Here is a 27,732-nt window from a genome sequence, read left to right as displayed (position 1 = left end):
ATGGTACTTAGTGGGGCAGAGAAAGGCCGAGTGGAAAGGGTGGGTGCGGTAGCACCGCCAGTAGAATCGGCAGTGAAGCGGCAACGCTCTCAAGAGGAGGAAATTCTCCGGCCGAAGAAACCGAGGACTGGTGGCGGTCCGCCGAAATCTTTTAGCGAAGTCGCTAAGCAGGCGGGATCCATCACTCTGGGGGTGGTCGACAATAGCAGGGAAGATGGCGCCATTTCCAGGGACGAGTGGAAAATAGTGGCATCGGCCATCTCTGCGGTATTTATGAAGGTGGTAAGGGAAAACCCTGGACCTCCACCGTGCTGTGAGAGTACCGGGTGGCACCACGGCACCTTTAAGCGAATAGTGTGTGCCGATGAGCGATCGGCTACTATGTACAGGGCGGCAGTAGCTCTGGTGGGGGAGGTCTGGAAGGGAGCCAAGCTGGAAGCTGTGGACAAAAAGGACCTACCTCTTCGTCCGCGCGCCCGGGTCTGGCTTCCCTCAGAGCCCTCTGCTCCAGAGGATATGGAGGAAATCCTCCGTTACTGTAACCCGAAACTTCCCACGCATAACTGGAAGGTAGTCAAGGTGGAGAAGTCCGAAGGACATTTTCGGCAAGCGCTGATTCTGCTAAATGCAGAGTCCCTCGGACCTCTTGCTGAAACTAAAGGGATCATCACCTATGGTTTCGAGAAGGTAGCCATGAAGGTTTACCAGACCCATTCCAGGGGTGATGTCTCTGCAACTCCGGTAATGCTGGGAGGGGATGTATGTATATTCCGGAATACAAGACAATATCAAAAATGTTAAAATTTTAACATTTTTATCATTTTAACTCAAAAATTTAACATTTTTACCATTTAACTCATTTTTTTAACTTACAGTTACTCAAAATTTTAACATTTTTTAACATTTAACTCATTTTTTTAGCTTATATTATCTCAAAAAAAAAGTTAAAAATTTTGAATTGGGTCGATTTAGTCCACCCCTAAATTATAGTTACTCGTAGTTAATATTTTTAAGATATTAAAGATATCTATTTTTGATGTACTAGTAATCAATATTTAGGTTGGTACAGTTAAAATTTTGAGTTGGGTCGATTATTATTGATTGATAATTTTAAATATTTATTACAAAATATTTAAAGTAATCTATTCAAACAAAAATAAAAAAAAAAGTTAAAAATTTTGAGTTGGGTCGATTATTATTGATTGATAATTTTAAATATTTATTACAAAATATTTAAAGTAATCTATTCAAACAAAAATAAAAAAAAAAGTTAAAAATTTTGAGTTGGGTCGATTATTATTGATTGATAATTTTAAATATTTATTACAAAATATTTAAAGTAATCTATTCAAACAAAAATAAAAAAAAAAGTTAAAAATTTTGAGTTGGGTCGATTATTATTGATTGATAATTTTAAATATTTATTACAAAATATTTAAAGTAATCTATTCAAACAAAAATAAAAAAAAAAGTTAAAAATTTTGAGTTGGGTCGATTATTATTGATTGATAATTTTAAATATTTATTACAAAATATTTAAAGTAATCTATTCAAACAAAAATAAAAAAAAAAGTTAAAAATTTTGAGTTGGGTCGATTATTATTGATTGATAATTTTAAATATTTATTACAAAACTGTTGAATACGAGTCACAAACTGCAAGATAAGCATAATATTTGATAAGCTTTTATACATCAACACATGTTTCGACTCTGTCGAAACCGTTTGACTTTGTCAAACATGGTTACAAGTGCAGTATGTATTTAGCGTTAGAAGAGGGTGGACGCAAAATAATTGAAACTTCAAATTTGAACTCTTTGAAGTTCAAATTTATAAAATTTACCCAATATTGGTTCATAATTTAAATCTCTTATTAAATATGTTATTGGATTAGATGGATAAATTTTACTAATATAAAATATTTCTCGAGTCCAATTATTTTTATATTTGTTTTCAAATTGTTTTTTATGTGATTGAATTCTTACTTTTTCTCCAATTTTAAAAACTGGTTTTTCTAAATTGTTTCTATTAATTTTAAAACAATTATCAAAAATTAATTGTTCATTTTTTTCATTTACTTCACATGGTTTCATACCAATAGTTCTATGTACATCTTTGTAATTATATTCATATAATATTTTATCAATTACATCAATCCAATTAGTATTTTTCTGAATTTCAAATCGTATTTTTAGTTTTTCATTAATGGTTCTATTAAATCTTTCTACAATTGATGATTTCTTTTCACTAAATGTTTGATACATGTTAATATTGTATTTATCTAAAACTTCTTGGAAATGTTTATTTAAAAATTCTTTACCAGAATCTGTATGAAGTAATTTTGGTGCACAACCTGCTTTTTTAATAATATTTAAAAATGCTTCAGAAGTTGTTTTTCCATCTTTCTTTTTTAATGGTTCTATATAAGCAAATTTAGAAAATGTATCAATTACATTAAGCATATATTTGTATCCTCTATTAATTCTAACATTAACTGTTGTCATAATTAGTAAATCTGCTGCCCACCATTGATGGATTATATAAATATAGAAAAATATTAGATATAGTTTTTGATGAAAAAAATGAAAAATATAAAGATTTCCAAAATAAATGGAAATAATAAAAAATAAAAATCTTATTTAAACAAAAATTCAAACATTTTTTATATTGTAAAGAAAAATTCAAACATTTTTTTATATCTACCATCATTTTTTTCTTGTTCTTTGTCTATTACTAAAAATCCAAACTGTTCTTTCCAACATTGAATACACATATTTTTTAAAATATCATAATCAATATCATTACAATGGTCATTAAATATGTGTTTCAGATTAGTCTTGTCTTGTTTAAATAAAATTATATAGTTTGCATTATCTCTTATCAATTGTTTAGGAATTTTTGAATATGTTTGACATAAATAAAAACAAGAAATGTTATTGTGTCTACCATAAGCAAAATAATTGGCAATATTATCTTGTTGTTCTGTAGAGATATCATCAAATATTATTACAGAATATTGTTTAATATTTTCAGGTGTTGGTAGAGATTGAATTGATAAACATTTTATATCTTTAGATTCCAAATCATTTTTAACACACAATTTATTGAATTGAATTATCATATCTTCCAAAAATTTATATTTTTCTTGATAGCAAGTTTTTGAACAAATTATTATATCAGAATAATAAATCTTTGATAATATATTTAATAATACATTTGTTTTTCCGCAATTACTTGGTCCACAAATAATTGCTCTAATAATATTCGGAAATATTTCATTTAATCTTTTTATTGGTTTATGAGTATCAAAATTTTGAATAGTTAATTTAATTTTATTATCTAATTTAGTAACTTTTAAATGACCATCCATAATTTAGAATTTTAGATAAATTTTTTTAATCTATTAATATAATTAATTACATATTTATTTCAATTAATTTTTAGTTAATTTTAATTTTATAAAAATTTAAAAAAACAAGTCAAACATGCATCACTTGATTTGTTAGTGGATTATATGAATAACTATCATCACTAATAATTAAACAGTGAACGACTGTATTTGATGGAAAATCTTCTGTCCATTTAAATTCAATTTTAATATCAATAGCAGCCTCTTTAATTACCTCATTCTGTTTAGATGTATCAATGCATATTATTGGATATTCTTTTAAAAATGTATCATAATTAACTATTGGTAAATTATTTATACTAGAACCATAATATGAATTTTTAAAATCTAGAAACATATTATATAATGTATCAAATTTATTTTGATTAATAGATAGTTGCATATCATAGTTTGGATATCTATTTGTATTTAATTTAACTACAACATTTTCTAAATTACAATGGTCAAATTTACTATTGTCTTTATAATTATTCTGATTTCTTAATGTTTGAAATGCAATAAGAAAATATCTAGGTTTAGCACTAGATGATGTTATATTCCAGGTATAAGTCTTTACAGCTGGAATTGCAGTAGTACAATAGTATCTCCAATTTCTAAAATACATTTGAAAGTTTGTATTATTTGAAATTTTTTTATTAATTTCATGATCAACTTCAACTGAAAATTTAACATGAGGCATTCTCCATATAATTTGATTAATATCAATAGAAAAAGTATGATCACTTAAACTACTATCAATAATTAAACAATTTGTATCATCATTTGATCTTATTAATTCTAATTTTTGATTAATTCTAAAAATGAAATTTTTGTAATCATCAAAAAACCCAATTAATATACACAATGGAATGCTAACAGAAAAATAACCTTTCTTATTAAAAACATTACCTTTATTTACAATTTGCCAACCAGCATTATTTAATGATAAATCATTAGAAAATGATGCTAAGCCTTTAATTGTTGTTGTTATTCCAGGATTTTCAATTTTATCAATTTCAACTGAATTAATAAAATATGTAATTTTACTAAACAGATTTATTATACCATTATTCACAAAATTTATTTTATCAGGATTAAGTTTATCTAATATTTTACCATCTTTATCTTTAGCAATAATTTGACCTCTAATATTAAGTAAACTTTTTGATGGTAACGTTTTAATGTCTTGATTATTAATATTTATTTCTATTGGTCTTCCATATTCATTTAATAGTGTAGAATTAGATGGCAAATGTTCATAAAAGTCATAAGATTCGATACCTTTTTCTTCTTTCATTTATTTAACTAAAAAATATTATTAAAAATTTACTAATATGTTTTGACTAGGTCGAAACCAATGTTTAAAATAATTGTAGTCTTGCATTTAATTGTCTTATCAAATTATAAAAAAACATTATTAATAGAATAATAATTAGTACCATTGAAATGTATTCATTTTGCATTATTTTATCTATTCCATTTGAAATAATAAAATCTATTTTTGATAATTGATTATTTTTATCAAAATTGTTTTTACAATTATTCATTTAATGCAATAGAAAAAATCCTAAATATTTTTAATATTTTTTTTTTTTGTTAATCTTTTTACATTCATTTTCAATTACCTTTTTTTGTATATCTAAATATATTGCATAAAATATAAGAATTGCAATTACAATAAAAATTACAATAGAAATTAATTTTAATAAAGACGGATCCATTATGACACATCTACATCCTCCATTATATTTATTATTAGCATCAATTATGTATAACTGTGATATACAATCATTTTGATATGGAATAATATTAACACAAGTATTCATTTATTAACAATTTTTTTTTATTTCATTTTACTTACACTTTTCAATAAATCATTGAGTTTTTGTGTTGTAATTTTTTTATTTACTAGTCCAATCTTCATTGTTTTAGATTCTTCAATAGCTTTTTGTCTTTTAATAAAATTGTTCTTATATTTTTCAGCTAATGCAGCGTTTTTATTTTCAATGCTATTTATAAGGTTATTATGTTCTGATTCAAGAATATCATAATTTACTTGTAACTCATACATATCATCATTTAATTTGCCAATAATTTCTTCATAACTCATTAAACTAAATTCTAATATAGCTTTCTCATTTAATAATTCATTTACTAATATTTTATTTGATTCTGAATGTAATTCAATATTATAATCTTTAATATTTTTAACACTTTTCATAATACAAACAGCATATTCATGCCATACATGATCATTATTTTTAAGTGCATCATTTAAACATTGAACAAAACCACTTCTATTATTAAACTGAGATTTATGTTGCCTAATAAATTCTTGTGTTTGTTTAACCTCTTTTTCTATTTCTTCTTTATTTAATAGTTTTATACTAGATCCTCTTAATTTCAAGATAGGCACATCAGTATTTGTTTTAAATTCTTCAATTGTATGTATATTCGACATTTATTATAATAAAAATTTTTAATATTTTTTTATATTGAAACACTAAGAAAAATATAATTATTTTAAAAAATTTTTTTATAAATAAATTAAAATTAATAAAATGTATAAGAATATAACTAATTTATACAATCGTCCAAGCCCTTCTACTAGAACTGTTTCACCACTTGTATCACTACAAGGGAAAACAAAAAGTTTTAGAAATTCAAAAAATATTCATATTCCAAAAAATGCTAAAGAACTTAAACAAATTAGAGAAAGAAATTTAGCTATTAATTATTTAGAACAAGCTAGTACTTTAAAATTAACTAAAGTAAAATTTTGCGAACAAAATCATATTTCACGCGATTCTCTTAATAATGGACTTAAATTACTTGGTATTGAAATTATTGGCAAAAACACTAAAAATGAAGACAATTCTCGACAATTCTCGACAAAAGAAGACAATTCTCGACAATTCTCGACAAATGAATACAATTCTCGACAGACTAAATCAAATAGTTTAACAGAGGAACTTTTAAAGAATGTAACTAAAATAAATAAGAAAAATAAAAACGAATTGTCTAATATTAATAAAAAAGTTGATGATGATATTTCAAGTTTACCTTCAGTTCATGATTAATAATTATCCAAATAAATAAATAAATACATCACATTTTCTATTATAATAAATGGTGCGATATTATGGTAGTGGTATTATAAATAATCTTATAAATAATCTTCCATTTGAATTACATTCTCCAGGATATAATTATTTAGGACCTGGTACTAATCTTGAATTAAAACTTGAAAAAGATATACATCCAATTAATAAATTAGATGAAGCAGCTAAAGAACATGATATTGCATATTCTAAAAGTAACGATATAAAGAAAAGACATGAAGCTGATAAAATTTTAGAAGATAAAGCATGGTCAAGAGTTTCAGCAAAAGATGCTAGTTTATCAGAAAAAGTAAATGCATATTTAACTACTAATGCTATGAAATTTAAAAGAAAAATGGGTATGGGTTTAACAACTCACAATTCATCAACTGAAGAATTGATAAATGTTAACGGTTCACAAAGTGAATATAATAAAAATGAGAATAAAGATAAAATTTATTTTATTCCAAAATGTGGACGATACATTAAATATCCAATATCTCTAAATGAAGATCAACAAAAACAAGTTTATGATGCTATGAAAAATAAAACAGATATTACTATAAAATTAGAACCAATTCAATTACAAAGAACTAAAGAAAGTGTAATGAATGAAACATATTTACCATTAACTAGAAAACAAATTAATTCTATAAAAAAACATTTAGATAATAATAAAACTACTTTTAAAATTTTTATATTAAAATTATCTATGTCCCAGTTACAAAGTTTTAATAATGAAAAAATTGGTGGATTTTTACCAGCACTATTACCATTTATTCCAGCAATAGGAGCTGCAGTTACTGCAGGAACAACATTATATAGAGCATATAATGATAAAAAAACTAACGATAAATTATTAGAAGAAAAAATACGTCATAATAAAGCATTAGAAGAAAAAAATATAAAATCTGGTAATGGTATGTTACTTAAAAAATCTGGTAATGGTATGTTACTTAAAAAAAATTTGATTTTGAATTAATTCCAATTAAACCATTAAGTAATTATGATTTAAAAAAATATGCTAGAAAATTTAATATAGCAAATTTTAGGGGTGTATTCATGAAAGATAGATTACCAGAAAAGATAAAAGATAAAGAATGTGGAATAATAAATTTAGATAATAATGATGGTAATGGTACACACTGGGTAGCATATAAAAAATATAATAATCATATTTTTTACTATGATTCCTTTGCTATAAATAAATTACCAATATTAATAGAAAAATATTTCAAAACTAATGAAAATACTGTAATTTTTAATAATAATATTGATCAAGAAATAAATGAAATAATTTGTGGTCATCTATGTTTAAAATTTTTACTTAATTAAATAATGCCGACTATATCATTAGATGGAAATACTTCAATAATTTCATGTAATTTTGATGAACCAATAATTTTAGATAATAAACATATTTCAACAGAGTCAAATGAAGTTAAACATGATTTTGAAATGTGTTTGCTTAATTTTTCTACTTATAATTCTATACCGAACATATCTGAAAAATTAAAAAATAATATTTTACATTATGTTGACTCTGTCATTGGTTCACAAAGTGAACATATTTTCGAAGGAAATGATTCACAAGATAATTTACATACAATTAACAGTGTTAACAAAAAAATTACATTTCCAACTGGTTCATATGAAATAAATGATATAAACAATTTTATAAAAGAGAAAATAAAGGGTATTACTATTAAACCAAATATGACAACATTAAAAGTTGAAATTAAAAGTAATTATATTATTGATTTTACACAAAAAAATTCCATAGCTTCATTACTAGGATTTAGTGAACAAATTATTCAACCTAATACATTAGTATCATCTGATTTACCAGTAAATATTATGAATGTTAATTCTATTAGAATAAAATGTAATATTGTAGGAGGTAGTTATGAAAATAATAAACAAACAAATATTATTCATGAATTTTTTATTAATGATAAACCTGGTGAAAAAATAAATGAAATACCTAAAAATTTAATATACTATCCAGTAAATACAAATACTATTAGAAATATAACTATTTATATTGTTGATCAGGATAATAATTTAATTGATTTTAGAAAAGAAAAAATTAGTATAAGATTAAATATTAGAAATGTAAATTAATTTTAAAAAATTTTTGAGATATAAATATAAAAATTAAGATGGTTGAAGTCTTAAACAATCAATTCGCTAAATTGAATGTGACAGAGGAAGAAACTATTTTTCCGAAAGAAACTGTTCATAAAGTTAACGTACCAAAACAAAGATTATATCATAAAATAATAAATGGTGAAAAAATATGTTTGTCTATTATAGATGGTAAAAAAATATGTTTTTCATGTTTAGAAGAAAAAACTATTTCTATTTTTATTTCGAATAAGAGATATTGTAAAAACTGTTACAATCAAAAAATTGCATATTATAACTCATTACCATCAAGATTTGAAAGATTAAAGTGTGAATGTGGAATGTGGTATACAGTATCACATAAAAAACGTCATTGTAATTCTCAATTTCATATTAAATATATTAATAATAAAGAAAATAATTAACAATTTATTATGAAGTAATTAATATTTAAATATTATTTATTGGCGATAATTCAAAATATTTAAAAAAAAATTTTCTATATAAATAAGGAAAAATTAAGTAAAAATATCAAATAAATAAAAATGAATTCATTTAATATTAAAGAATTGAAATCTAAAAATTTAAAAAATTTAAAAAAATATATTAGAGCAAATAAACATATTTTTCAATTGCCAAAATATTGGTATAATAAAAATAAAAATAGTTTATTAAACATAATAAATGTTTTAATAGAAAAGCATAATAATGATGTTATTCAAAATATATTTCAAAATTTTGATGATTATGATTTTGATATTATTGATATTCAAGAAAAACAATTAAATGGTTCATGTTTTAACAATATGGTTGCTGATTTAGAGTTTACAAATAATGAAGAATATAATATTCAAAGACACTTGGAATTAATCAAAAGAGATTGTTTCAAATATTTTTTCAAAGGTTTTAAAAAATATAGTAATTTTAAAGTGTCTTTAGCAACAGCGGTAAATATTGTGATTATTGATAAAAAAACTAATAAAATTAAAGAAAGTTATGAATATTGGTATAGATCAGAAATACATTATGTTAATAGATTAAACTATACAAAAGAATTTTATTTAATGATAGAGGAAATAAATAATAAATTCTCAGAAAAATGTACAAAAGGATCTACAACTAGCTTTGTTAGAATAGTAAAAACACATATTAGTAGAGATAAGTCTCAAGTTCTTGCTGGATCATATATTCCATTTACTAATAGAAATTGTGTTAATATTAAAAATACTGATAATAAATGTATTTTATATTGTATCTTATATTCTATTTATCAAGATGTGTTAAAAATTCATCCAGAAAGACCAACAAAATATAAAAAATATCTTGAAGATTTAGAAAATGATGATACATTTAAAAATCTAAATTTAGAATTTCCATTTATAATTAATGAAGAAAATGTTAAAAAATTAGAAGATTATTTTAATATTACCATGAATTTTTATCATTATGATTCAGAAAAAAATGATGATGAATATTACCAAATTCAATTAATGTATAAAAGTAACTCTTTTCGTAATTTCGTTAATGGTTTGCCAAAAAAACATGTTAATATTATATATATAGAAGAAAATATTACAGAAGAAACATACAAATCTCACTTTGTACCACTTAAAAATTTATCTGGATTTTTAAGTGGTAAAATTCATCATCAGCATGAACATCTACATATTTGTAATAAATGTTTTAAACATTTTGAAAAATCTGATGAATTAGAAGAACATATAAAAACATGTTATTTATTAAAAGATGATAATAATATAATACAAAATATAAAGTTACCTAAAGAGGGTGAAAATATTTTAAAATATAAATCTAATGGTGCAGAATTATTTCATCCATATACTTTATATGCTGATTTTGAATGTACTTTGGAAAAAATTAATAAAAAAAAATCTGGCAAATGTAAAAATACAATATTACTTCATGAACACATTCCAAATAGTTATGGTATTTATAACACTTATAACAAACAATATATTTCAAAGAATACTTCTAATAGAAAAGTGCTATTGAAATCATTCTTAGATAATTTAATAAAATATGCTAAAGATTATTATGAAGTAAGAAAATTGAATAATATAATTCAGGATAAAGAATCGATATTAAAGTTTGATAATACTAACAATTGTGAAATTTGTGATATTCCATTTTCTGAAGAAAATAAAAAATGTTGGGATCATGACCATACAACTGGTAAATATAGAATGGCTTTATGTAATAAATGTAATCTAAAGTTAAAGATGCCAAAATTTTTACCAATTATTATTCATAATTTAAAAGGTTATGATTCAAAATTATTTCTAAAATATTTAGATGAATTTCATCCTGAAACTGAAACTAGTGTTCTAGCAACGAGCACTGAAAAATTTAAACAAATTAAAAAACCAGTTATTGTAGGTGAAACTAAATATTTAAAATGTAAAAATGAAAAATGTAAATATCAATATAATTTAAAGACAAGAAACACTTGTCGTAATTGTAATTCAACAGATTTAGAATTATATACAGTTGTCGAAAAAATAGAATTAAGATTTATAGATTCAATGGAATTTATAAATACTTCATTAGATAAAGCTGTTAAAAATTTATTAGATGTTAATGATATATATTGTGTAACATGTAAGAAAATAAGAAATATAGATTATGTATCTTATAAAGTTGGTAAAAATACTGAGAATAAAATATATGCTTGTAGTATTTGTTCAGTTTGTAATACTAAAAATATAAAACCTATTAATTTTGATCATTTAGAAAACTTTAATAATATTTTTAAAAATCTATCATTAAAAAATAAATGTTATTTACTTAGAAAAGGTGTATATCCATATGAATTTATTGATGATTATAAAAAATTAAGTATAACAGAATTTCCAAATCTTGAAGATTTTCATTCATCATTAAATGGAAATATTAATATTAACGATTATAAATTTGCAAATAAATTTTGGAAACATTTTAATTGTAAAACATTTAGAGACTATCATAACTGGTATTTGAAATTAGATGTTATACTTTTAAGTGATGTATTTGATAATTTTAGAAAAGAATGTTTTAAAAATTATAATTTAGATCCTATACATTATATAAGTTCACCACATTTAAGTAATTCATCTGCTTTAAAATTAACCAAACAAAAATTAGAATTATTAACAGATCAAGATATGTATGAATTTTATGAAAGTGGAACTAGAGGTGGAATATCACAAATTGCACATAACTATGCTAAAGCTAATAATTGTTATTATTACATTTCCGAAGGAAACGGTTCACAGAGTGAACATATTGACCATGTCAACGGTTACCGAAAGGAACATGCTGATATTGTAGAACAAGTTTATAAATTAAGTAAAGAGGAAGCTTCTCTTAAAGGTATATACGATTCTAAAAAATTAACAAGTTATATTTTATATTTAGATGCAAATAATTTATATGGATGGGCCATGTCACAAAAATTAAGTGTTGGTAATCATGAATGGTTAAATGAAGATGAAATTAAATATTTTTGTAATGTTGATAATATTTTAAATAAAGATTTTGATGATAATAATATTGGATATACATTAGAAGTTGATATAAGTATTCCTCCGGAATTACACAACTTTTATAATGATTATGCTCCAGCACCTCATCATTATGTTCCACAATTTGAAGATTTATCACCAAATCAAACAGACTTAATTAATAAAGGGATTGGTAGTAAACCAAATGATAAAATTAAAAAATTAATGTGTACGTTGTTACCAAAGAAAAATTATATAATTGATATAAGATTATTAAAAGAATATTTAAATAATGGTGTAATTTTAACTAAAATTCATAGAGGTATTAAATGTAGACAAGAAGCATGGTTAAAAAATTATATTGAAAAAAATACAACACTTAGAAAAGAAGCTAAAAACGATTTTGAAAAAGATTTTTTCAAACTTATGAATAATAGTGTATATGGTAAACAAATGGAAAATGTTAGAAATAGACTTAATGTTAGAATAGTTAAAACTGAAAAAATTATGAGAAAACTAATAAGTAGAAATACATATCAATCAAGAAAAATAATAGATCATAATATGTGTGTAGTGTTTGGTAAAAATTCTAATATTAAATTAAATAAACCTATCTTTGGAGGTCAAAATATTTTAGATTTATCAAAATTATTAATGTTTAAAATGTATGTACAACTTAAAACTAAATATGGTAATAGAATGAAATTATTAGGAACAGATACTGATTCATTTATTCTTTATTTTGAAGGTAAACATATTGATGATGATTTTGATATTTATTCTGAAATGAAAGATGATCTAGATAATTATGATACCAGTGATTATATAGATAATTTTCCAATTGAAGATTTAAAATCTAATATTAATAAAAAAGTACCAGGAAAATTTAAAGATGAATATAATGGAATACCAATTAGAGAATTTTGTGGACTTAGAAGTAAAATGTATGCATTTAAGACCGATGTTTGTGATAAAAAAGTTTGTAAAGGAATAAAGAAAAATAATATTAAAAAGTTAACAATTGAAGATTATAAGAATTGTTTAATTAATTTAAAAAATAAAAATGAAACTGTTCATAATATTAGATCATATGATAATAAACTATATACTACAGAAGAGAATAAAATAGGATTGTCACCCTATGATGATAAGTTTTATTTCAATAAAAAGTTGAATAATAATGATAACGATAAGTTAAATAAGACTTACAAATTACCCTGGGGACATTATAAAATAAGAAATGTAGGTAACTAAAACGAACCCCCTCCTTTTTACTATACATTAAATTATTAATTATATTAGATTAAGTTTTTTTTTTAATTTCAAATGAAATATGATGTGAACATATTTCAACGATGTTGAATATTTGAATTTTTATTTTGATTTATTATTTTTGTTTATCATTTATATATGTATGAATTTTTTAAATTATTTTTGAATTATATTTGTTTCAATTTGTAGTTTACTTTCTTGAATATCTGGTTCACTTTCTTCAATATTTAATTGTTTTATATATTCATCTACTTGAATACTTTTATCAATCTTATTATTAGTTTCATCATTTTGTTTAGTAATATTATTTTGATTAATATTGTCTTTATTTTGTAAAACTAAATCTTTAAGATAATTATCAATTAAAATTTGTTTTTCCGAATAACTATCCAATTGTTTTTCTAAACTGTTTTTAAAATTTTCAATATTTGTTTCTATAAAATCTACTTGTTTAGTTATGTTAATAATATCTTGATTTAAATTATTTTCTAATTGTTCTATTTCTTTATATACAACACCAAAAGCTACCACATTATCTTTTTCTTGTTTTTCAACTTCTTTTTGAAGTAGTTGATTTAATTCCATTAATTTACTAATAATATCTTTCATTTGATCACTATTTGAACGAATTTCTTCAACTTCATTTTCTAATGATATTATTCTATTAAGAGAATATTCATTAGATGAATTTATTTCTGAAAAAGATTTTTGTCCAAACTTATCAATTCCCATTTATTAGAAAAAAAAAATTTTTAATTTATTTAAATTTATATGTAATTTAATTAAACAGTTAATACGTTTCCTTCGGAAACCGTTGACAGAGTCAACATATTTTCTTCTCTTAGTTCCTCAATAATATTCATAATTTCATTATGTATTTCTGGACTATCATTTCCTGCATTATACTCGCCTATTAACAAATTTAATCTATCTTTTAATTCATTAATATCATTCCAATAAACACGTTCACATTGTGAACGATTCGCAAAACGAACATATTCAGTAGGTAAACTAGTTTTAATTTTAAAATTTTGTAATGATTTTGAAAGATTATTTTTTGAATTTAAACCAGATCCTACTTTTTCTTTTATAATTTTATTTTTAATCAATATTGGTCTAATAAAATTCATATATTTATTTCCAACGCTAGATTTAATACGTTTAGAACTTTTGTCATTATTTTGCATGTAAGCATATGTTGATAATATAATTTCTTCATAATTTTGTAAATCATTATTTGTTACAGCTGTTGATGGTTCTTTTAAAGTTATTAATTCCCATAACCCTTTTGTTCCATTATAAGTTTTATTACTTAAAATAATATCATTATTACTAATTTTTACTTCAGTATTACCAATCCATAAATCTTTTCCATCTTCAGATCTTAGACCAAAAATATTGTCACATAATTTCATATCAGAATTAATAGGACTATGAATAAGTTCGTTACGGTTTTACAACAGATGGCGTAACTTGATTATTATTCCATCGATCCACATTTCCAAACATTCATTGGAGAGCTACTGTCGTAAGGCACAAACGTCAGTATAAGTTTTTTATTTGAAGCGTAAACAACAATATTTTTACCACACTTGAAAATGTCGAATTTCGTGCCAAATAATGTGTTTTTGCGGGGAATTCTTCTTCATTATTTTAATATGAAGAAAAAAGCAGCCGAAAGTCATCGTATCTTGGTGGAAGTTTATGGTGAGCATGCTCTATCTGAGCGAACGTGCCAGAAGTGGTTTGCACGCTTTAAAAGTGGTGATTTTGGCTTGGAAGACGAAGAACGCGAGGGTGCGCCGCCAAAGTTCATGGATACCGAATTGGAGGAATTGCTCGATCAAGATCCGGCTCAAACGCAAGAAGAGGTTGCAAAAACTTTGGGAGTTGATCAATCAACCATTTCCAAACGTTTAAAAGCCATGGGAATGATCCGAAAGGTAGGCCATTGGGTGCCGTATGAATTGAAGCCAAGAGACGTTGAACGCCGTTTTATGGCATGCGAACAACTGCTTCAACGGCACAAAAGAAAGGGTTTTTTGCATCGAATTGTGACTGGCGATGAAAAGTGGGTCCATTACGACAATCCAAAACGTCGGGCAACGTATGGATACCCTGGCCATGCTTCAACATCGACGTCGGCGCAGAATATTCATGGCCTGAAGGTTGTGCTGTGTATCTGGTGGGACCAGCTGGGTGTTGTGTATTATGAGCTACTGAAACCGAATGAAACGATTACGGGGGATGTCTACCGACGACAATTGATGCGTTTGAGCCGAGCACTGCGAGAAAAACGGCCGCAATACGCCGATAGACACGACAAAGTTATTTTGCAACATGACAATGCTCGGCCACATGTTGCACAAGTGGTCAAAACATACTTAGAAACGCTCAAATGGGATGTCCTACCCCACCCGCCGTATAGTCCAGACCTTGCGCCATCCGATTACTATCTCTTCCGATCGATGCAACATGGCCTGGCTGACCAGCACTTCCGTAATTACGATGAAGTCAAAAAATGGATCGATTCGTGGATTGCGGCAAAACCGACCGAATTTTTCACAAAGGGAATCCGTGAATTGCCAGAAAGATGGGAAAAAGTAGTAGTAAGCGATGGACAATATTTTGAATATTAAATTTGTAACCATTTTACGTCAATAAAGTTTCAAATTTCGAAAAAAAACCGCACGAACTTATTCATAGTCCTATTATTTAAATTTAAATATTTCATTGCCATATTTCCAATTTTTTCGGAAATAAATTGTACTGGTGTAGATAACGTTTCATTTGCACTACGCAAAAGAGCGTCTTTTGATGTTGATGGAGTCAACTGTTCGCTTCGTGAACCTGTGCTAGTTGTTGGTGTACTTTCAACTAATTTTTGTTTGTTTGTTTTTCTAATTGGTGATAGTTGCTTTTCGTTAAATTCATTAGTTTGTAAATTCATATTATTGTCAAACGGTTTCGACTCCGTTGAAACATGTTCACTTTGTGAATGTCTATCTATTGTTTTTTTATATGATTGATTTAAATCTACTATTAAATTTTTAAAGCTATCATTTAAATTGTGAACATTAATAACTGATTGATTTAATGGTTGAATAATTGCTTGAAGATCTTCATTAATTTTTTCTTGTTTTATTACTTTGTTTAAATTAAATTGTTGAAGTTTATTTTTTAAGTCTTTTTGTGTTTTAATATATTCTTTTAAAACTTTATCTGATATCATTGTTATTTAATTAAAATAAATTTTAAATATTTTTGAAATGGATAAAGATGAATTTATTGATACTAAAAATAATGATTTTAAAATAGCAAAAGAGTTGCATAAACCAGTAAGAAAAAATTTTGAAAGAAGAAAAATTATTACTAAAGGCATAAATGAACTATGGGCAGCAGATTTACTAATTATGACAACAGTTAATGTTAGAATTAATAGAGGATACAAATATATGCTTAATGTAATTGATACATTTTCTAAATTTGCTTATATAGAACCATTAAAAAAGAAAGATGGAAAAACAACTTCTGAAGCATTTTTAAATATTATTAAAAAAGCAGGTTGTGCACCAAAATTACTTCATACAGATTCTGGTAAAGAATTTTTAAATAAACATTTCCAAGAAGTTTTAGATAAATACAATATTAACATGTATCAAACATTTAGTGAAAAGAAATCATCAATTGTAGAAAGATTTAATAGAACCATTAATGAAAAACTAAAAATACGATTTGAAATTCAGAAAAATACTAATTGGATTGATGTAATTGATAAAATATTATATGAATATAATTACAAAGATGTACATAGAACTATTGGTATGAAACCATGTGAAGTAAATGAAAAAAATGAACAATTAATTTTTGATAATTGTTTTAAAATTAATAGAAACAATTTAGAAAAACCAGTTTTTAAAATTGGAGAAAAAGTAAGAATTCAATCACATAAAAAACAATTTGAAAACAAATATAAAAATAATTGGACTCGAGAAATATTTTATATTAGTAAAATTTATCCATCTAATCCAATAACATATTTAATAAGAGATTTAAATTATGAACCAATATTGGGTAAATTTTATAAATTTGAACTTCAAAGAGTTCAAATTTGAAGTTTCAATTATTTTGCGTCCACCCTCTTCTAACGCTAAATACATACTGCACTTGTAACCATGTTTGACAAAGTCAAACGGTTTCGACAGAGTCGAAACATGTGTTGATGTATAAAAGCTTATCAAATATTATGCTTATCTTGCAGTTTGTGACTCGTATTCAACAGTATTTCATTTTTTTTTTGGTTTGTGCTTATGCTTATTCTATTTATAGATTGTGAGCAATGTTGATAAGATCAGCATTGCTTGCTTTGCATACTACTCAGCTGTAATTGCATTACTTTAGAATATGATGTTTAGATGAGTTGGTTAAGCAGTTGGAATTATAACAATAATTTTGTTGCAAGTTCAAATCTGACTCAAAGACTCTTGTTTTGAGGAGTTCGTCGTTTTTTTTGAAAGGTACTTTAAAAAATAAATGTATCCTTTTTTGTTTTTTTTTTTTTTTGAATAGATTACTTTAAATATTTTGTAATAAATATTTAAAATTATCAATCAATAATAATCGACCCAACTCAAAATTTTTAACTTTTTTTTTTATTTTTGTTTGAATAGATTACTTTAAATATTTTGTAATAAATATTTAAAATTATCAATCAATAATAATCGACCCAACTCAAAATTTTTAACTTTTTTTTTTATTTTTGTTTGAATAGATTACTTTAAATATTTTGTAATAAATATTTAAAATTATCAATCAATAATAATCGACCCAACTCAAAATTTTTAACTTTTTTTTTTATTTTTGTTTGAATAGATTACTTTAAATATTTTGTAATAAATATTTAAAATTATCAATCAATAATAATCGACCCAACTCAAAATTTTTAACTTTTTTTTTTATTTTTGTTTGAATAGATTACTTTAAATATTTTGTAATAAATATTTAAAATTATCAATCAATAATAATCGACCCAACTCAAAATTTTTAACTTTTTTTTTTATTTTTGTTTGAATAGATTACTTTAAATATTTTGTAATAAATATTTAAAATTATCAATCAATAATAATCGACCCAACTCAAAATTTTTAACTTTTTTTTTTATTTTTGTTTGAATAGATTACTTTAAATATTTTGTAATAAATATTTAAAATTATCAATCAATAATAATCGACCCAACTCAAAATTTTTAACTTTTTTTTTTATTTTTGTTTGAATAGATTACTTTAAATATTTTGTAATAAATATTTAAAATTATCAATCAATAATAATCGACCCAACTCAAAATTTTTAACTTTTTTTTTTATTTTTGTTTGAATAGATTACTTTAAATATTTTGTAATAAATATTTAAAATTATCAATCAATAATAATCGACCCAACTCAAAATTTTTAACTTTTTTTTTTATTTTTGTTTGAATAGATTACTTTAAATATTTTGTAATAAATATTTAAAATTATCAATCAATAATAATCGACCCAACTCAAAATTTTAACTGTACCAACCTAAATATTGATTACTAGTACATCAAAAATAGATATCTTTAATATCTTAAAAATATTAACTACGAGTAACTATAATTTAGGGGTGGACTAAATCGACCCAATTCAAAATTTTTAACTTTTTTTTTGAGATAATATAAGCTAAAAAAATGAGTTAAATGTTAAAAAATGTTAAAATTTTGAGTAACTGTAAGTTAAAAAAATGAGTTAAATGGTAAAAATGTTAAATTTTTGAGTTAAAATGATAAAAATGTTAAAATTTTAACATTTTTGATATTGTCTTGTATTCCGGAATATACATACTACTGATAGGCCCACGGTAGAGGAAGCTCCCGTGGAGATGGATGTGGAATCTGTCATGTCGGATGGGGGCAGTGCTGACGACGCCCGCTCTTTAGCGGGGTCAGTCTTCAGTATCGGGCAACTGTTCGACAGGGCAGAGGAGGAGGGGCTTCTGGCCTCGGATAGTGAGGAGGCTGACCTCAGGATGTTGGAGAAGATTATTGAAGATGAAGATTCTTCAAATAAATCTCCAGCACTCTAAGGCAGCTTCCGCCAACTTACTAATCCACCTTGAGCAAGGTGGAGTCGACGTAGTCCTGATCCAGGAGCCGTGGCTGAGCAGTAGCGGCATCTCTGGAATCAGGACGAAAAACTATTTACTGATGGCTCACAGTGGTGCAGGTAAACCAAGATCCTGCATACTCATCAGAAAAGAACTAAATGCATTCATTTTGCCTCATTTCAGCAATGAGGACATTGTCTCTATAAGCCTGGAGAACACCACCGGGAGACTCTGGCTGATCTCAGCCTATATGGCGCACGATGACGAGGTGGAGCCACCTCCGTTGCTGCTAAGGGAGGCCCTAGCTGAGGCGAGGCGGAGGAAAGTCGACGTCATTATCGGAACCGATGCAAATTCCCATCATACTTGCTGGGGAAGTTCGGATATCAACTCAAGAGGTGAGTCACTTTTTGATTTTATTATAAGCGAAGACTTAGTTATTTGCAATAGAGGTAAGGACCCAACCTTCATTACGGCGGTCAGGGAAGAGGTGCTTGACCTCACCTTAGCCTCTTCTACACTAAGGTATCGAATATCTGATTGGAAGGTGCTCTGCGCTCATTCCTTTTCGGATCACAGATACATCCAGTTTTCTCTGAATGAAACCAAACCGAATAGATCCTCCTACAGGAACCTTAGGAGCACGGACTGGGACCTATACTGCAGAAACCTGCAGGTTTTCCTTCCGGAAGCACCGCAAGAAAACGCGGATCTCTCGGAAGAATTTATAGATGTATTGGTGGAGACATTCACCGCTGCGTGCAACAGAGCCCTCGAGAGCGCTTGTCCACTAAGACCGCCCCCCAAAAAGGAAAAGCCGCCTTGGTGGACAACCGAGCTCTCGGAAATCAGGGCTTCATGTAGGCGACTCTTTAATAGAGCCAGAAGACTTAAGTCTCCCTCGGGATGGGAACTGTACAAAGTAGGACTAAGTATTTACAAGTCCGAAATCAGGAAAGCGAAGCGAGACTCATGGCGGAAATTCTGCGAAAGCGTGGAGGGCTGTCATGAGTCCGCGAGATTCAGACGTATTCTCTCGAGGAACTCCACACCTATGGGGTACCTGAAAGACAGCTCGGGGTGCTGGACCATGAGCAGCGAGGAGTCACTACGGTTACTCCTTGACGCCCATTTTCCGACAAATCCGGACTCGCTTAATATCGGCTGGGATAGGACGCATAGCACTCCACACACCCACCACCGCTGGCTGAATAAGCGACGCCTGGCTTGGGCGATTGACTCTTTCAAACCCTTCAAGTCACCTGGGCCCGATGGCATTATACCGGCTCAACTGCAGAAATCTGCTGAGGTATCTTGTCATTGGCTTCTTCCTATCTACGCAAGCTGCATAGATAGGGGCTACATACCCAGATCTTGGAGGGATGTGAGAGTAACTTTCATACCCAAGGCAGGTAAGATTTCACATGTATCCCCTAAGGATTTCAGACCAATCAGTCTCTCCTCGTTCCTCTTAAAAACCCTGGAGAGGCTGATTGATCTGCACATAAGGAGTGAAATTCCTCGGGGGCGTTTATCGTGCGCTCAACATGCTTACTGTAAAGGCAGATCGATAGAGTCTGCTTTGCATACAATTGTTAAGGACATCGAGGTGTCCCTCCACCAGAAGGAGTTCACTGTGGGTGCCTTCCTCGACATTGAGGGGGCTTTTAATAATGTCCTCCCGGAGGCAATCACCAGGTCGCTAGGTAAACTAGGAGTCGGAACCGAACTTATAAGGCTTATCCACACGATGCTTACCGATAGAACGGTCGTGGCAGAATGGGGTGACACCTCTCTCCGCCGGCAAGTGAACAGAGGCACTCCGCAAGGCGGTGTTCTCTCGCCACTACTCTGGATTGCCGTACTTAACGGTCTGCTGGAGGAGCTGGAGGGGAGGGGCTGTAAGGTGATTGCCTACGCGGATGACGTGGCACTTATTGTCAGAGGCAAGTTTCTAGATACTCTGATGGAACTGATGCAGGGGTATCTGAATCTAGTTATAAATTGGACCGCTAATTGCGGCCTATCGATTAATCCTCTGAAGACGGAGCTCGTCTTATTTACGAGGAAATACAAAGTACCAAGAGTGCTTCTCCCCTCAATAGCGGGCGCTCCGTTGGTGCTCTCTGACAAGGTGAAGTACCTGGGACTCATCCTTGACAGAGGTCTTACATGGAAGCCTAACATTGAGGAGAGAATCAGAAAGACAACAGTCGCCTTGTATGGTTGCAGGAGCGCTATCGGCAAAAGATGGGGCCTCTCGCCTAAAGTCACTTTTTGGCTTTATAACACGATTATAAAACCAATCTTGCTATACGGAGTCCTTGTCTGGTGGAACTCGCTAGAAAGGATGGTATCAGTTAAGAAGCTGGAGAAGGTACAAAGGTCTGCCCTCATTGGAATCAGTGGGGCTCTCCGTACCACTCCTACTCTAGCGCTTAACGCTATGTTGAATGTGGCGCCCGTGGACATTGTAGGAAAAACTACCGCTGCACGCGCCGCAATCAGGTTAAGGTGTTCGGGCCATAGGCTAGACTTAAGTTACGGACACTCTAGCATTCTTAAAAACTTTGAGTTCATCCCTATGGTGCTGGACCACTGTACACCCACGCTAGGTCCGAGCGGACCTTTTTCTACCCACATTCCCTCAAGGGATGAGTGGGCGGGGTGCAACATTCGGCGGCAAGGCATGGCAAACATGTTCACGGATGGCTCAAAGTTGGACGGAAGGGTTGGTGGGGGAGTATTCTGTAAGGAGCCTCCCATCAAACTTAAATTTAGGCTCCCGGACCACTGTAGTGTTTTCCAAGCGGAGGTATCCGCAATTAAGGAAGCGGTGGACTGGTTGCTCAATTCGGTAATTACCGTTAAGGAAGTAAACATCTACTCCGATAGCCAATCGGCAATTAGGGCCTTGGGCTCGCTGTTTGTGCGCTCGAGATTGGTCGGAGAATGTCTGGCTTCTCTCTCGATTGCATCCGAATACTTCATCATCAGGCTCATTTGGGTTCCCGGGCACAGCGGCATAGAGGGAAACTGCTGCCCTGAGAAGCTGTGGTCTGCTCCTGGAAAGATGGGCCTCGAGTCAACTCAGCGAGCGCTGGGCTACTGCGCAAACGTGCAAGGTCGCGAGATCCTTCTGGCCACGGGTAGATCGGGGACGCTCAAGAGAACTCCTAAGGCTAACAAAACCCCAGCTCTCAAATTTGGTGGGCATCCTTACCGGACACTGTCCGTTAGGTGTTCACGCCGTTAGACTTGGGATTGCCTCAAGTCCGTTCTGCAGAAACTGTCTGGAGGACGAGGTGGAATCATCTCAACACCTTCTTCTCAGCTGCCCTGCTCTCGTCTGGCAAAGACTTAGATATCTGGGCTCTTACTTTTTCGCTACGCCTGCGGATATAGCCGGTGTAGATATCATAAAGTTGGTGAAGTTCATTAGTAGCTTGTTACGGCTAACTACGAACGCAAATCAGCCCCCGTCGGCGCCGTCGTAAAATGTATGGTCATCATCGTATCTAATCCCAAGGCTCCTTCTTCCTTCCCATCTCCTTTCCCCTCTCCCATGTATGGCACCACAACGGACGAATTTACTAACATTTGTCCAAGTGAGCCCTTTAGCTAGGGCAGCCATTTAACCTAACCTAACCTATAACTCACTTCTCTTTACTCCGATCAACTCGAAATTCCGCGAGGTTGCTGCAAAGATATTGTGCTTTCTAGCCACGAAAACTTATGAAAATCGAATGTAAAACAACCAAACTGTCTAATTCCGAGTGTACCGAAAAACCTCCTAGTCCAAGGCTGCTTTGGCTATAAGTGATATCACCAAAACTTTTTAGTAAAATTCCTATAACTCACTTCTCTCTACTCCGATCAGCGTGACATTTGGGAGGTTGCTGCAAAGGTATTGTGCTTTCTAGGCACGAAAAATTATGAAAATCGAATGTAAAACAACCAAACTGTCAAATTCCGAGTGAGCCGAAAAACCTCCTAGTCCAAGGCTGCTTTGGCTATAAGTGATATCACCATAACTTTTTAGTAAAACTGCTATAACTCGTTTCCGGTTACTCCGAGCAGCCTGAAATTTCGGGAGGTTGCTGCAGAACTGTAATGCTTTCTGGGCACGGAAAATTATGGAAATCGAATGTAAAAGAACCAAACTGTCAAATGCCGAGTGAACCGAAACACCTCCTAGTGCACGGCTGCTTTGGCTATAAGTGATATCACCATAACATTTTAGTAAAATTCCTATAACTCACTTCTCTTTACTCCGATCAGCCTGAAATCTCGGGAGGTTGCTGCAGAGCTATAATGCTTTATGGGCACGGAAAATTATGGAAATCAAATTTAAAAGAACCGAACTGTCAAATGCCAAGTGTTCTCAAGGGAATGCGACGCAATGGGCGGTTTGAAAAATGTGGGGCCTCCACGGTCGCTCCGATGATATATTTTATAAAAAATGAAAAGCACAAAGGCGTGTCAGTATATATTCGTTAATATTTATTTTGCAGTATATATCTTAATATGCATGTCGATATAAAATGTGTATTGCAATATGTAACAACTCGGTGTTATTTATTGTTAACTAGCAAACCCGGCCCGCTTCGCTGGGCACACTAAAATAGAATAGATATGGTTTAGAACAGAAAAGATATGGTTTTCATATTATTTATTTCTTTATTCTCATACTATTTATTTATTTATTCAATACCACGTTTTGGTCTCTATCTCGAGACCCTAGTCGCGGAGCGGCATGAAAAATACTCTGAACTAAAGCATTCACCAACAGCTTCCATTTGATACCCATATTGAACATACACATCCGAAGGTTACCTGAGTCCACGTTTTGACCTATATGTCGAGACCCCTGTCACGGAGCGGCATGAAAAATACTCTGAACTAAAGCATTCACCAACAGCTTCAATTTGATATCCATATTGTACAAACACATTCTAGGCTCCATGTTTTGGTCTCTATCTCGAGACCCTAGTCACGGAGCGGCATGAAAAATACTCTGAACTAAAGCATCCACTAACAGCTTCCATTTGATACCCATATTGTACATACACATCCGAAGGTTACCCGGGTCCACGTTTTGACCTATATCTCAAGACCCCAGTCACGGAGCGGCATGAAAAATACACTGCACTAAAGCATTCACCAACAGCTTCCAATTGATATCCATATTGTACAAACACATTCTAGGATCCACGTTTTGGTCTCTATCTCGAGACCCTAGTCACGGAACGGCATGAAAAATACTCTGAACTAAAGCATTCACCAACAGCTTTCATTTGATACCGATATTGTACATACACATCCGAAGGTTACCCGGGTCCACGTTTTGACCTATATCTCAAGACCCCAGTCACGGAGCGGCATGAAAAATACACTGCACTAAAGCATTCACCAACAGCTTCCATTTGATACCCATATTGTACATACACATCCGAAGGTTACCCGGGTCCACGTTTTGACCTATATGTCGAGACCCCTGTCACGGAGCGGCATGAAAAATACTCTGAACTAAAGCATTCACCAACAGCTTCAATTTGATATCCATATTGTACAAACACATTCTAGGCTCCATGTTTTGGTCTCTATCTCGAGACCCTAGTCACGGAGCGGCATGAAAAATACTCTGAACTAAAGCATCCACTAACAGCTTCCATTTGATACCCATATTGTACATACACATCCGAAGGTTACCCGGGTCCACGTTTTGACCTATATCTCAAGACCCCAGTCACGGAGCGGCATGAAAAATACACTGCACTAAAGCATTCACCAACAGCTTCCAATTGATATCCATATTGTACAAACACATTCTAGGATCCACGTTTTGGTCTCTATCTCGAGACCCTAGTCACGGAGCGGCATGAAAAATACTCTGAACTAAAGCATCCACTAACAGCTTCCATTTGATACCCATATTGTACATACACATCCGAAGGTTACCCGGGTCCACGTTTTGACCTATATCTCAAGACCCCAGTCACGGAGCGGCATGAAAAATACACTGCACTAAAGCATTCACCAACAGCTTCCATTTGATACCCATATTGTACATACACATCCGAAGGTTACCCGGGTCCACGTGTTGGTCTCTATCTCGAGGCCCTAGACACGGAGCGGCATGAAAACTACTCTGTACTAAAGCTTTCACCAACAGCTTCCATTTGATACCCATATTGTATATACACATCCGAAGGTTACCCGGGTCCACGTTTTGACCTATATGTCGAGACCCCTGTCACGGAGCGGCATGAAAAATACTCTGAACTAAAGCATTCACCAACAGCTTCAATTTGATATCCATATTGTACAAACACATTCTAGGCTCCATGTTTTGGTCTCTATCTCGAGACCCTAGTCACGGAGCGGCATGAAAAATACTCTGAACTAAAGCATCCACTAACAGCTTCCATTTGATATCCATATTGTACAAACACATTCTAAGGTCCACGTGTTGGTCTCTATCTCGAGGCCCTAGTCACGGAGCGGCATGAAAACTACTCTGTACTAAAGCATTCACCAACAGCTTCCAATTGATATCCATATTGTACAAACACATTCTAGGGTCCAAGTGTTGGTCTCTATCTCGAGGCCCTAGTCACGGAGCGGCATGAAAAATACTCTGAACTAAAGCATTCACCAACAGCTTCCAATTGATATCCATATTGTACAAACACATTCTAGGGTCCGCGTGTTGGTCTCTATCTCGTGGCCCTAGTCACGGAGCGGCATGGAAAATACTCTGAACTAAAGCATTCACTAACAGCTTCCATTTGATATCCATATTGTACAAACACATTCTAGGCTCCACGTTTTGGTCTCTATCTCGAGGCCCTACTCGCGGAACGGTATGAAAAATACTCTATACTATAGAAATCATCAACTGCTTCCATTTGCTACCCATATTGTACATATACGTCCGAAGGTTACCCGGGTCCACGTTTTGACCTATATCTCGAGACCCTATCTACCAATAGGTATTCAAACTATACGGAAACCATCTTCAATACCTACTTAACAATGTGTGTAAGTTTGGTTTAATTCGGTTTAAAGACACGGCGGGTCCACGTTTTGGCATATATTTCGAGACCCTAGTCATCAATAGGTATGAAAATTTCCCCACATTAAAGCACTTATCGACAGCTTTCATTTGATGCCCATATTGCACATCCACAACCAAAGGTTACCCGGGCCCACGTTTTGACCTATATCTCGAGACCCCAGTCACGGAGCGGCATGAGAAATACTCTGTACTAAAGCATTCACCAACAGCTTTCAATTGATATCCATATTGTACAAACACATTCTAGGGTCCACGTGTTGGTCTCTATCTCGGGACCCTAGTCACGGAGCGGCATGAAAAATACTCTGAACTAAAGCATTCACCAACAGCTTCCATTTGATACCCATATTGTATATACACATCCGAAGGTTACCCGGGTCCACGTTTTGACCGATATCTCGAGACCCGCATTCACGGAGCGGCATGAGAAATACTCTGTACTAAAGCATTCACCAACAGCTTCCAATTGATATCCATATTGTACAAACACATTCTAGGGTCCACGTGTTGGTCTCTATCTCGGGACCCTAGTCACGGAGCCGCATGAAAACTACTCTGTACTAAAGCTTTCACCAACAGCTTCCATTTGATACCCATATTGTATATACACATCCGAAGGTTACCCGGGCCCACGTTTTGACCTATATCTCGAGACCCCAGTCTCGGAGCGGCATGAAAAATACTCTGTACTAAAGCATTCACCAACAGCTTCAATTTGATATTCATATTGTACAAACACATTCTAGGATCCACGTTTTGGTCTCTATCTCGAGACCCTAGTCACGGAACGGCATGAAAAATACTCTGAACTAAAGCATTCACCAACAGCTTTCATTTGATACCGATATTGTATATACACATCCGAAGGTTACCCGGGTCCACGTTTTGACCATTTTCCCGGCAATTATTCGAATTTTTCTCACCTTTTAGACCTTCCCTAGACCTCCACGAATAATTCAAGACCAAGATAAGATAAATCCGTTCAGCCATTCTCGAGTTATAAGCGAACATAGGGACAGATTTTCACATTTATATATATAGATAGAATATAAAATATAAATATATATAATTTTATTTACCTCTAGCTGACACGTCCTGATCCTTTCCTTTAACAAATCGAAGTGATTGTTATAATTGAAAT

At 30.6% G+C, this 27,732-nt stretch overlaps 1 protein-coding gene across 1 annotated transcript; it reads left to right on the top strand.

The window, feature by feature from the left end:
- LOC128870573 (uncharacterized) lies at positions 1-27,690 on the top strand. Its single transcript, XM_054113225.1, has 3 exons — positions 1-313; positions 19,381-19,908; positions 27,677-27,690. The coding sequence occupies exons 1-3, from the start codon at positions 1-3 to the stop codon at positions 27,688-27,690; spliced, it is 855 nt and encodes a 284-aa protein (XP_053969200.1).
- The last annotated feature ends 42 nt before the right edge of the window (positions 27,691-27,732 follow it).

This window comes from Anastrepha ludens, chromosome Y, assembly GCF_028408465.1.
Source record: "Anastrepha ludens isolate Willacy chromosome Y, idAnaLude1.1, whole genome shotgun sequence".
Taxonomy (NCBI): Eukaryota; Metazoa; Arthropoda; class Insecta; order Diptera; family Tephritidae; genus Anastrepha; species Anastrepha ludens.
The sequence above is the reverse complement of the archived record's forward strand: the minus strand, read 5'-3'. Positions and strand labels throughout refer to the sequence as shown.

What these genes read in the sequence shown, in the direction of transcription:
- LOC128870573 (XM_054113225.1), top strand. Translation starts at nt 1, where the DNA reads ATGGTACTTAGTGGGGCAGAGAAAGGCCGAGTGGAAAGGGTGGGTGCG. An exon ending in CCCTGGACCTCCACCGTGCT is followed by an intron (nt 314 to 19,380) that starts GTGAGAGTACCG and finishes ACTGTTCGACAG; the next exon opens with GGCAGAGGAGGAGGGGCTTC.